Raw genomic sequence first — 13,618 nt, forward strand, 5'->3', positions numbered from 1 at the left:
GAACTGCTGTGCATTTCAACTAAGTAATTTCCTATGTTATTTTGGTAAATAATTCAAATTTACTGAATGGTTAAAATGGAGAAAAATTAGCCCCATGTGGTTCCATATGCATTATATTATTTGTTAAAAACATTACCATACAGACACAGCACAGTGACTTGTGTGCAATTTCTAATGAAATGTTTTAATCCACACATATAAGCAGCTTGAGCACAAATACCAAAAGGACCAAAATATTAATACCTTTTTTGGGTTTTTGTTTTGTTTTGTTTTTTTATTGTTTTTTCTGAAATAATCAAATCTAATTATTTTCACTTTCTAAATTCTTCCTGTGTGCATGGATCGCGTGATTTTTATTTTTTTATTTGCATGTGAAGATTAGAGATTCTTCACTGTCTCATCTCTTAATGAGTCCAAAAATGTCTGCTACATGCAAGTGCTGGTGGAAAACTGGAACATTTGACCTGTTAATGGATTCATGTAAAAGATGGAAAGATGTACTTTACACGGGGTATAACAGATAGTCTGACAATAAATTTGTAATTTTGTTGTACTTTTATTGTAATGGCAAATAAAGTTCTACTTTATAATCTGAAAAATATTTGTCATCACTAAATGATATCAATAACATTCAGGAATCACCAAAAGGTGAGAGTGTAATATTAATGTGATGCTACAGCATTTTTTTTATTGACATTAGAGGATTTGCTAAAGTAAACACTTCAACAACAGCAAATATTTCTGAGCTGTTAATTATACTTTAGCAAATTGAAGCTGAAGCAGCCTCCTAGCTGGTTCAATGGATGCTGCAGATGCTTCTGTAAGAAGAATAGAAATATATTTATATTCTATTCAAGATATACTGTATGTTGACTACGGAAGCCGAGAGCGGCCGGGCTCGCATGTTTTTTAACAGTTTTCTTGTGATAACGGAATAATTTATCACGTTATCTTGAGAAAACAAAGTCTGATTTCTCGAGATAACGGATTTTTCAAATGCAGAGTGAAGGGGCTGAAGCTGCTCCTGGTCCATCACAGAACCAACACAGAAATACAAACAGCAGTCACTCCTAGCGAGAATTTAGAAACAGCCTAACATGCTTGTCTTTGGGCTGTGAGAGGAAGCAGGGAGAGAACAGACGCATGCATGGGGAGAACATACAAACTCCATACAGGTTCCCTCCAGAAACCTACTTGTTGTTAATATATAAGAATTATAAAAATAAGATAAGTATGTACATAAATAAATTACATAGGATTTTATTGAGTGTGTTTGTGGTCTAATGGGAGAATCACTGCTTCATCTGCTTCTTGCTTTGGATGCAGCAGTCTGGCTCTGAAGGAGCTCTACAGAGCTGTTCTGTGACGGGATGCCTCAGTACAGCAACAGCCGACGTCAGATCGAGCAACATCCATCACTAATCAAAAAGTACGATTTTACTTCGATCAAGTCTGACAAAAGCTGAAACTGCAATGTGTCTGACTGTAAAGTTTTACCAATCACTCATTCACATAATTACACACATACACCATGACTGTAGCCCCTCCCATCAGCTGTCATGGGGTCTGTTTTGATAACTGAAATGAAGTGTCACACACTTACTTTTGAGTCCGCCTTAATCATCTCGTTAGCTTAAGATAATGATTAAAAAAAGAATAATGACCACTCTGACTTCCGTAGTTGACTAATATCTGCTTAAACTTTATTTCTTGGATAAAGCTGAGTCTGTCTCCATCTTCAGTTACATCATAAGTAGGAATCCAGGGGCAGCCAATCAGAGCGCTACTTGCTCATACCATCGTCTCCAGCTCGCTGACAGACCAGAGATTCTCTGCCCTGACAGCACAGAGAGGGATGCCCAGCATGCTCGCTGACATCATCATCATAATCATCTTCTTCTTATCCTTATCTTTAGCACCAGCTGAATCCTGGTCCTTACTCTGAATAGTGACATCTATCACGGACCTACCGGGTTTCTTTCAGGCCTAAATTCAACACCATCAATTATTTTATTTTATGCTTCTGTCCATCGGTATCAGTGGTGGTTCATTGATACGCCTCAGACCGAAAGCCAGATACACATTTATGCTATTATCATCTCTAATAACACTTGAAAAAGGTTAGAAAACAGTGCCCTGGAGGGTTCCCTGAATGCAAATCACATTAAATGTGACATCAGTAATTTGAAAGTGAACACAACAGAAAACATTCTGCATGAGTGGTTTACTTTTTCCCCACAGCAGAAAGCAATCACAATAACTGCAAAACTCACAACAGTTAACTGAAAATGTAAAATAATATTTTCAGCTGCAAGACTGCAAGGCACCACCATCTAATAACTGAAGGTTTTTCTACTAATAAACGTTGAATTATAAACTGTATATAGTAACATTAGGAACCATTAAATTGCAGTGTTCCTATTCCCCATAAACTTTTAATACAAATGCTTTGACATTGACACGTAAATTATTTTTCTCCAAGGTGACTTACTTTTTTTGACTGTTTTGTGACTTTTGTGCTGCTAACATTTAATTTACCCACTAAACATCACTAATCTGCACAAACACCAATCACCTGGTCTCAGTAATTATCTACTTCATGCTTCAATGTTTCCATGACATAAAGACATGGATGGCCAGTAACTTTTTAAATTTCAATGAAGACAAACCTGAGGTTATGGTTTTTGTTGCTACAATTGGGTCCTCCCAGTACAACAAGCCAATCATCAAAAACCTTGGTGTAAAAATGGATTGCTTTTTAGCTCGACAGTCTGGTAAAGGCAGTCGTAAAGACAAGCTTTTTTCACTTAAAGCAGCTGGCGAAAGTGAAGCCAATTATTCTGAAGCAGCAATTTGAGACCGTTATCCATGCTTTTATAACCACTCAGCTATGCTACTGTAATGGATTGTACAGTATTTGGGAGTTAGTGGATCTTCCATTGCTCATCTTCAAATGGTGCAAAATGCTGCTGCGCGTTTTTTAACTGGCACATGTAAACATGAACGCATTTCTCCGGTTTTAGCATTGATCCATTGACTGCATGTTTACTTTAGAATCCAGTTTAAAATGATTTATTTTGTTTTCTCCATGGTCTTGCACCACCCTACCCCGCTGAGCTCCTTTACCCTTATGCACCTTCACGCTCTTTAGGATCAGTTGATGAGCTGCTCTTGATGGTTCTGAGAAGAAAGCGTAAGCTCCGAGGAGATCAGGTCTTTGCTGTTGCTGGTCCCAGACTGTGGAACGATCTGCCTCTGCATATCAGACAGACCTCCTCCTTGCCGGACTTTAGGTCTCTTCCTAAAACTAACATGCTTTCCTTGGCTTTTCTACACTCTTGAGATGTTGACATTTTGCTTCTGTTTTTATATTTTAACTTGTATTATTTATTTGTTGTGATTGATTTTATTCTTTGTGCTTGTCCTGTACAGCACTTTGGCTCTTTGTGGTTGTTTTAAAAGTGCTTTATAAATAAAGTTGGATTGGATTGGATCTACAAACACTCAATATTAATGTCTTTAAATAGCCACATGTACAGATTAAAGAGCACGGATGGTGAATTTAATGGTGACCTGCATTTGAGTTAAGGTTTTGTACAACATATTGATTGATATCAACTTAAGTGAGTTGTACTACATTACATTCAAATTAGAGCCTTACAAACAAGCCTTAATAATGTATAGTAGCTCAACATTACTGGCTGTGCTGAACCATGGTGACAAGCATCAAAGCCCAGCAGCCATTAGGATAACCGCAAAACACATCCTAGGGTGCTGTAAGCTAAAAATAAATGTTGACACTTTTCCCACAGTGAGCAGGATGATGGAATTTGTACTGTAAGCCCACAGTAGCCTCACACTCACTGGCTGGTTAAAAAATTTGGAACTTTAACCAGCTTTATTACAGTCAAGGTAATTTTAGACAATGCAGTCACTTACTGTCATCAACGCTGGGCATCTTAAAGAAAAATGACATGTCATTTTTATGGCCAGCAGGAGCTAATAACCCGTGTCCTCTCACATAATATTAAATCAATGGCTTTTTTTAATCGGCTCCTTTATTGCACTAGTTGTGTCTTCTTGCACAGCGCTCTGTAAATGCTGCCTTTAGGTAGACCTTTATGATCGTTTATGTAGATAATGACTCAATGTCAAAGTCAGGACGGGCTTTATTATCAGACATAAAAGCAAGACACGTGTTGAAGGCACAAAGAAGCTGAACTCTTTTTTATTTCATTCCAGGTAGAGATGGCTGAATATGACCGCCTCAAATTAACACAGATAAAATATGACAGACTACAGATGCTGAACTAAAAATCATCAACTATTTTTGTGACAGTTTAAGAATGTTTGGGGTTACTCATTAACATAGTGTAAAGAATCCAAACCTGGTCACATGAAGCTCATTAATGTATAACCTAACATATAATTCACTGTTTGCATTGCTTTCATTCCATGACCAGTTAAAAGTACTGGACTGTAGGCTGTCTGATCAGCCTTAAAACTCCACGCTATTTTTGGTCTGCCAGTCTTTTGTTGTATTTATTTTTATTAACGTAAAACTGCATAGCTCAACCCTTTTAAGCACAGCCAACATACAGACATTATTTTTTTCAGGACATCCCCAGTTGTCAGATTATGAGTCTAAAATTATGCACAATTTTTTGCTATTTCTGCTACCATTTATCTACTATCCTCCCAAAGCAAACTCAGCTTGTTTTTTGTACACCATGTATCAAAAACGACTTCTGCACTTCATTCCAGTCACAACGGACCATTATTTTTGTTCTTTTTAGAATGAATATAACTTCGTCTCTAGTTGCTCTTTGGCTGTCCCTGTGTGGACATGACATTCAAATTAAGCTATCTAATTGGTGAAAAGTTTGATGGATCACTCATTGTGGATTTACCATACAGAATCTCTGAATAGACATTACATTTTGCAGCTGGATTATTAACGTCATGGACGGGGTATAAATGCCTGAAAAATTTCAGTGCATTAACTAAAGGGAAAGCTAGCTATAAAGTTTTAAGGCTTAATAAGATGGCAACAGTTGTTGTAGCTGCTTTAAGCCAAAACAGGGAATTTATGTGCAAACAAGCTAATTTGTGTCTATATATCAATTTCCAGCTAATTTAAAAAAAATGCAGATGTGTCTGGCTCTCCCTAAGAATAGCATAATTTGGGTGGTGTTTTGTTTTATTTTATCATTCATTTTCATCAGCTATTTATATATATATATACATACATACATACATATGCATATATATATATATACATACATACATATGTATACATATGTATATATATGAATGCTGAACCTTCAGAGGCCAGAATAACTGCAACACCTGTAGTAAAGGAAGAAAACATGCAAGATAACCTCTTTCTCTAATCTCTGAGGTTTCATCAGAAAACCCAAAGAAGCGGAGGCTGTATTGATTATTTGTCCATCCTGTAGCACTGTGTTGGAGGTTATCAGCTGTAGAAGGCCGGATTTGTGTCTATTCAAATGTTTTCATGCATCCCAACCAGTACAGCTGACTGATGGCTGTGAACAAATTACAGCAAACTCAAGCAACGTGGCGACTGGATAACAGAAGAGTGCAAAATCCCCTCTAACCCGCCAGGTTATCATCAGTTTCATTTTGCAACCCCAGTTGGATGTGTAACTTATTATTGTCCATGACAGGCTAACTAAGGATTTACTTCTCACTGTCAGTCCTCAGGTTAAAGTTTTCATCATTTTCACAACTTATTTGTGTTTGAGTATTAACACCTGAGTGTTTGTTTAAGACTATTTTCTAAAACTAGCCCCCCGTCCAAAAAATAATAATAATAAAATAATGTGCAGGACTGGGTTGTAATTACATAACAGAAGCCACATTTCTTATAATCTTTTCAAGTGATTTAAAGTGACACATCTTCAGGTTTTCTGAAGTTCTGTCAACAGTTTTCTTTACTCATTAGCTGCTTTTTCTCTCATTTTTTGTCAGTGTACCTGGAGTTTTTGTTTTAGGAGAATCTGAAAGTGATGTCCTTAATAAACAGAAAACAAATCCAGCAAAGACCAGACGAGGGATGAGCTGAGCCATCTATTGCTGGCCAAAGCTAAGGAAGGCTGGCTGTCAAAAAAGACATTTTTATTGACAGTAAAACAGCACAAAAAGGTTGAGCTTTACCCAATGATACAAGAACTGGACTGAAAAGCAGTGGCAACAAGTCTGATGGAGGGATGAATCCTACCCAGAGCATGGACCGCAACATTACTAAAGCAGTGGACAGAGAACGAATTAAAAGGCAGTCAACATCCAAAGCAGAGCTTTATAAATTCCTTAAAGAAGCTTGGAAAACTATTTCTAAAGACTGCTTAAAGAAATGACAATAAAGCTTATCTAAGAGGGTTCAAAATCTATTGAAAAATAAAGCTACTCAGGCCAAACACTCACTTTTAACCTAGTTCAAATGAGCTTTTTCTAAATTGTTGAAAGGATCAAGACTTGCACAGCACTGAATAATTACCCAAGATGTTTAACAATTAATTGATTGCTTTATGATCTCTAAAATGCTGCCACAACTTTAACAAAAAACAATACAGTAAACCAGTTGACATTCATACCACAATATTTTTGACACAAATTAATTTAATTTGGTTGATCTGAATGCCAACTCGAGCTACCATGTATAAAAATTAGTTTCTCGTCTCAGGTTGTTGTTTTTATTCATGGTGACTTAACTAATATCTGCTTATTAATATTGATTTATAGATAAGGAAGTTTTTATTACCTTATAAATACATTACAGGGAAATAATCATTTTGAGGAAGACTCGCTGAAACAAAAAAAAAAACTTTTGACACATGATGCAATATATTTTTCAAATATTTTAAAGTGATACAAAAGGAAAGGAAATCATCTACTTGTTATCAAATGGATCTGATTATTTCAGCCCCTGTAATCTTCGCCTACGCTGCTCCATCGTCAGTGTATGAAAAACGCCTGTTTTCTCATGATGTACGAAGAGACTTCAGAGAACACCACGCTGCTCCATTATCGGACCCTTAATGACAGGTGTCGTGCCACAATTCCTCTATAAGATTTTTCGTTCCCTCGTTTTTTGCTGCCTAAATGTGCAAACCTTCAAATAAACAAGACATGGACGTGAAGCACACTTGGGGTGTTAGATATTTACGTCGGTCAGAGAGACGTTTTGGAGGGACAGATTCTACCGGGGACAGAATTTTACACTACACCTGTCATTCATTTTTGGAGGGTTTCTGGTGGCATCCGTAGAAATGTCAACGTCCATAAACCATTTTGTTCCTAAAAATAGGTAAAATTACAGCTAACGCTGGCCACTAACTGACGATTTAGAGGATACATTTCTGTTAGCAAAGATTATACGAACTTTGTACGATGTCATTAACATATTTTGCTACAAAAAATGTATAATTACATTATCCAATTTATTGCTAATAACAAGTCATGGTCATTTTTTGTGAACAAAGTGTAACTAAACATGTCAGACAGGGTCGTGTCATAGAACGAGCGTTTTACAGTCCATTGTCCGATAATGGGTGCATGCGATTTGCATTTACCTGTAACGGGAAAGAGGCGCTCTTGTTGCCCACATATCCCCGGACTACATGGCTCTGTATGGACAGAACACGGCATTCCATGGCGGCTCCCGGTCAGCCGAGGAGAGATGCACTTAATCCGTTATTCAGAAAGAACCACGTCTCCTCATAACAACACGAGGAAATAGTTTTAAGACAACACCACACCGCCGCAGGTTAGTAAGGAGCAACGTTAGTTAGCCTGCTAGCTAACCAGCTGAGTGTCACACGCAGATGTTAGTGAGAGCGCGTGAGGGGCGGTTGTAGTGATGTGCAGCGACTGTGTGTGATGGGGAGAAGGGGGGAGCGCGTGCGGACACACTTACATTAACTCACAACTATATATACGTACACACACTAGCAACGTTGTGACCGGTAATTGTTATGAAGGTTCACTACGTGAGAATTACGGGGAAATAGTTTCACGCGTTGTACAGATATTCAAGAGGTCGCGTGCGGCAAGGGCAAAACTCACGCACGCGCACACGCCGGTATTACGTACAGGCAATCAGTGTGACCGCCTAAACTGAATGACGTCATCATAGGGCCATGAACGCATCGTGATCAACGCAACTGAATAAATCTGAATACATTTTCTATTCTTTTTTAAATTATTATTCCGTTCCTCTATTTAACATCTTAGACAATTTTCTTAATACTATTTCACATTCATTTATTATTAAAATGTGTCTAAAATAAATGCAAAAAAAAAAAAAAATGTTTTTACTGTTTTTTTTTCTGCCTCTGTGTTGTGACTCAACACTTCTATGACAGAGTCGTGACTGGAGGTGGGGGGGGGGGGGTTTGACTTGGCAAAAACTGTCTGTCGCTAAACAACACAGTCGTCAGGGACGAAGAGACACATGTGGCTGTAGAGATATATATAGCTTGCAAATGCGGGTAAGAAAGGGAGGTCAAGCACTGATGGAGGCTGTAAGGTGAGGAGATGAATGGATCCAGAGGCATGTGCTTCTGGCAGCTCCACCTGCTGTTCAATGAGGCATTGACTGCTATATATGACTATAATTGCTTTTAAACACAAACACATGTTGAACATCAGAGAAAGCAGGCTCTTTCATTTAAAATGTTTCCTTGATAAAAACAGAATTCACAAGTCCACATTACAATCAGGAATACATGTTTCCATATAGTTAAAATGAGGAGGTAATGGAGGTGGATGATGGGAAAAAGATGAGGATGAGTGGATCATTTGGAGTCCATGCTCATTTTGATTTCAAGAGAGAAGATTGTAAAAGTTATTGTTCTGTTTGTTTTTTCCAATATATATTTATCAGTTTGTGCAGTGAAAATGTATGTTAATAATTTGTGGTGCTACAGAGCTGCAGCACCATGAGTTAAAAATACAGTTCATAAGCTCCATGTTGAATTGGATTATAAATATCATTCAGACATGGCAGATGAAGTCTTATTTGACTGTAGCCATTACAGATTTGTCCCCTCCTACATTCCCACTAAAATGACTGCATATATTAAAGCCAGGTTCATTTGTCAGATTCATTATGTTACCATGGAGAGCTCCAAAATTGTGGATACATTGTGAGCTTCTTGAATTGGTTGTTTCTGAAAGCTGTTCAATAAACTTGAGACCACCACTTGTTTTTAGACATGTTGGAGCCAAACTTTCTCATAATCTTTTAAGTTGATCTCGAGCAACAGTTCTCCAGGCTTTTTTGACATTTATTTATTTAATGTCTTGTTTGTACATTGGCTGCTTTTGCACTTAGCAGCATTTTAATGTAGCGACCATTTATTTTTTAATAGTTGATATTTTAATGAGAATATGGCAGTATCATTTCTATATAGTCTGTCTCATCTTTTTGTGCTGCAGTGTACTGTTAACTGTTTTTCACTGCAAGAATGTGTGGCATGAGTATGACTAAAGTGTCTGTCTCACAGTTAATGCAAGGAAATGTTTGTGAGTAGAGTCTAGAGCCTTGCTTTTAATGCTGTCTGTATGTACCTACCCAGTAGACAACACATGAGCATGCTCAGTTTGTAATTATGTGCTGTAAATTGTGCTATTATCTTTGTAATCCACAGATGTCTGTAGTTATCACATAATGTGGTCTGATGAAGGAAAAAGTTAACCTTCTTAATCCTGATTTTTGGTCTACTTGGAACACCAAGACAAATTCTACAAATGTCTGTCAACAGATAGACAGCTAGACAGATACAGGTGATCGTGATGATATTCTAATTTTATGATGGGCACCTGTAGATAGATACTTTTATTGATCCCAAAGCTGGGGAATTTAGGGGGTGCAGCAGTATGCATTGGCACAAACTACTCAGATAAACAAAATAAAGCAGCAAAACAAACATACAAATCTTATCATCATGAGTCTCTCATCGGTCTGACCAATGAGTAGTCTTCCACAAACACTACCGGGGATTTTGTTCTGTTCTGAGGTGACAGATCTGCAATTTCTGCAGGTTCTCTTGTCCTGGATGGATGCCGCTCTTGCCTGGGCGAAGGATTCAGTGCTGTGGCTGATCAGCTGCCTCTACCTTTCCCGGTCAGCAGCTGTGTCCTGCCAGGTTCCTTCTTCAGTGTTACAGCTCCTGAGGTTGGCTTTCAATGTGTCTTTGAAATGACCTTCCCTGGGTACACTGTCACTCCTTCAGTTGCCCATAGAGCAGCATCTTTGGAATGTGGCCATCAGACACCCGAACAACATGCCCTGCCTAGCAGAGCTGGGCCCTGATGATCAAGCTCTCCATTCTGGGTAAGCCACACCTCTGCAGGACCTTGAGGTTTGACACTTTTTTTTTTTTTTTTTTTTGCAATAATATATTTATTAAGTTTTTAAATGTAAACCAACATACAATATATACAAAACAAATGTATGCATTTTACAGAAATGCAAGATAAAATTTGACAATTAAGATAAGAATGCACAAATAAATTAAATTAAGTGTAAAATAAATTAAATTAAACACACAAAACAAAACACCACTCCAATTTACATCGTATTGTGAAAAATCATGTATCACCAGGGTCTCTACTTTCCTCCAACACTTGTGAGAGGTCCGTTCCCTCTATGTACAAAATAAAGGGTTTCCAAATGGCATCAAACGACTCAGTTTTTCCTTTTAAGATATAAGTGATTTTTTCCATCGCCAGACATGAAGACATTTCTCGTATCCAGTGTCCCAACTTTGGTCTGTCTGTTTTTTTCCAGAAAGTTGCAATCAAGCGTTTAGCGTGTAGTAGACACATGGTAATAAGTGTCTTAATTTTATTATGAATGGTCTGACCTGGTGGATAAAGTCCTAAGATAAACAATTTTGGATCTGGCCTTAATGAAATATTTAACATAGCATTAATTGTAACAACTATCTCTTTCCAGAACTTCTGTACCTCTTCACATTCCCATAGGCAATGGAAAAGAGTTCCTTTTACTTCAGAACATTTTATACATGTATCTGGGATGTTATTATCAAATGAATGTAATTTAACAGGGGTTATGTATGTGCGCATTAACCAGTTGACCTGTAATAGCTGCAATCTAGTATTTACAGTCTGGGTATGAGTTTTCAAACATACAGACTTCCACTCATCTGAAGATATATCCTCTCCAATATCATTTTTCCAGGCATTCAGGCGTCCAATAGAAGATTCATTTGAGTTTTTAATAAACATATTATACAGATATGAGATCTGCCTATTGGTGTAAGGGTAGTCAGAAACTGCTTTTTCTAACAATGATAGAGCCGGCAGAGTTAATTTACCATTTTGTGAAGCTGCGATAAAGCTCCTTATTTGTAAGTACTTAAAAAAATGTGTGGTAGGTATACCAAATTTAATTTTTAACTGGTCAAATGACATCATTACACCATCACAAAAAAGGTCTTCAATTTTCTTTAAACCATTCTTAGCCCAAATTCTAAATCCTGCATCAGACATGCCAGGTTTAAAATGGTCATTACCCCAAATAGGACTAAAACGGGATATGGAAGTTTCTTCTCTTAGTACATTATGTACTTTATGCCAAATATTAACCATGTTTAGGACAATAGGATTATTTATGCTTCTTCTAAGATTTTTGATAGGTGCTGAATACAAGTATGCACTTAAAGGTAGTTCTTTAAGTGAGAGCAGTTCTATTTGAACCCATGCTGGAGATGGGTCAGAGGAAAAGTAATACATCATCATGCGCAACTGTGCTGCCCAATAATACCACAGAAAATTAGGGGCCTTAAGCCCACCTCGGTCAAAGGGTAAGTACAGTAATGTTAAACGGAGCCTATGACGTCGATTGTGCCAAATAAAGTTTGTAATAGTTTTTTTCAGTTTTGGAAAAAGACCAGATGGTATTGGTAGAGGGATATTCTGAAATAAGTAGAGAAGTTTAGGGAGTATATTCATTTTCACGATGTTAATCCGCCCAATAGTAGATATAGGTAGGTTTGACCATCTCTCTATTGATTCTGTAATGGACTGAACAGTAGAGTCATAGTTAGTCACAGCAATCTTATTTATATCCGGTACAATATGAATTCCTAGGTAGGTTATACAGTCGGATGGTTTAAACGGCTGTGGTGTGCTGAGGGACCTAATTCGTTCTCTTTCATTGAGGAGCATTAGCGAGGATTTTGAATTATTCACTTTATAGCCAGAAAAGCACCCAAAATTTTCAATGATGTTCAATAAAGTTGGGATTGAATTATCTAATTGTTTTAAAAAGAGCAAAATATCATCTGCATAAAGTGCTATCCGGTTATCTTGGTCACCCAACTTAATACCTGTAATGTTTGCATGTTTTCTAACTGCCATAGCAAATGGTTCAACGGCCAGAGTGAAAAGAAGGGGTGATAAGGGGCACCCCTGACGTGTCCCGCGGGAGATCCTGAAGGCCACAGAGATATTTTTATTAGTGAGAATTTCAGCTGTGGGCTCAGTATAAAGAAGTCTCACCCAATTACAAAATGTTTCACCACATCCAAATCGAGCCAGTATATCGAATAAGTAGGGCCATTCGACTCTATCGAATGCCTTTTCAGCGTCTAGTGCCAAAATTGCAGTATCAAGAGCCTCATAATTTTCATAAAGAATGTTTACTAGTCGTCTCACATTGTGAAATCCTTGTCTTCCTTTCACAAATCCGTTCTGATCCATATTAATAACTACTGGGAGACATTTTTCCAATCGTAGAGCCAGGACCTTACAAAGAATTTTTATATCTGCATTCAGAAGAGAAATTGGGCGATATGATTGACAAGCATCCCTGGGCTTTTCGGGTTTTGGAATTAATGTAATCAACGCCGCTCTCAAGGAGGGTGGAAGCAAACCATTTTTAAAGGATTCAATAAACATGTTCATCAGTGGGTTCAAAAGTTTATATTTAAATTTTTTGTAAAAATCCATAGGTAACCCATCGGGGCCAGCTGCTTTCCCTGTTTTCATACTGTCTATTGCCTCCAAAATCTCCCTGGATGTCAATTTGGCATTCAAATCCGATCTAAGGTTTTCTGGAATCAATGGAAAATCAAGATCATTTAGGAAAGTGCTTTGTAAGTCATCAGCATTAGAATATTCAGAACTGTATAGATTTTCGTAAAACTCCCTAAAAATTTTATTAATTTCTTCTGGTTGTACTACCAGGTCACCTAGAGAATTTTTTATAGAATTAATTGCTCTATCTGTTTGGGCCTGTTTAAGACGCCATGCGAGTAACCTCCCAGGTTTTTCCCCTTGATCATAAAAGGCCTGCTTAACTCTCCTTAAACTGTCTGCTGCCCTCTCTGCTGTAATTTCATTATATTGAGCCTTATGAAAAAGCAATTCCTGTTCAGATTGTGAGGACCCGTCAAAAACTTGATTTTCCAAAGTTTTAATTTTAGCCTCAAGTTCCCCAATTTTCCGTTGTCTATACTTCGATTTTGTGGCAGTAAAACTGATTATCTGTCCACGTATAAATGCTTTAAAGGCTTCCCAGCGGGTTGAAGCAGATGTTTCTGAAGTATTAGAGTCAAAATAAACA

At 37.5% G+C, this 13,618-nt stretch overlaps 1 protein-coding gene across 1 annotated transcript in view; it reads right to left on the reverse strand.

The window, feature by feature from the left end:
* Positions 1–8,044, reverse strand: part of LOC121656150 (pyridoxal kinase-like) — a 29,063-nt gene extending 21,019 nt beyond the window's left edge. The window contains exon 1 of the mRNA XM_042011211.1: positions 7,596–8,044. Within this exon, the coding sequence (XP_041867145.1) occupies positions 7,596–7,676 (81 nt within the window). The 5' untranslated portion in view covers positions 7,677–8,044. The remainder of the gene's footprint in view (positions 1–7,595) is intronic.
* Between the last annotated feature and the right edge of the window lie 5,574 nt (positions 8,045–13,618).

The sequence above is a fragment of the Melanotaenia boesemani genome, chromosome 16 (assembly GCF_017639745.1).
Source record: "Melanotaenia boesemani isolate fMelBoe1 chromosome 16, fMelBoe1.pri, whole genome shotgun sequence".
Classification (NCBI taxonomy): Eukaryota; Metazoa; Chordata; class Actinopteri; order Atheriniformes; family Melanotaeniidae; genus Melanotaenia; species Melanotaenia boesemani.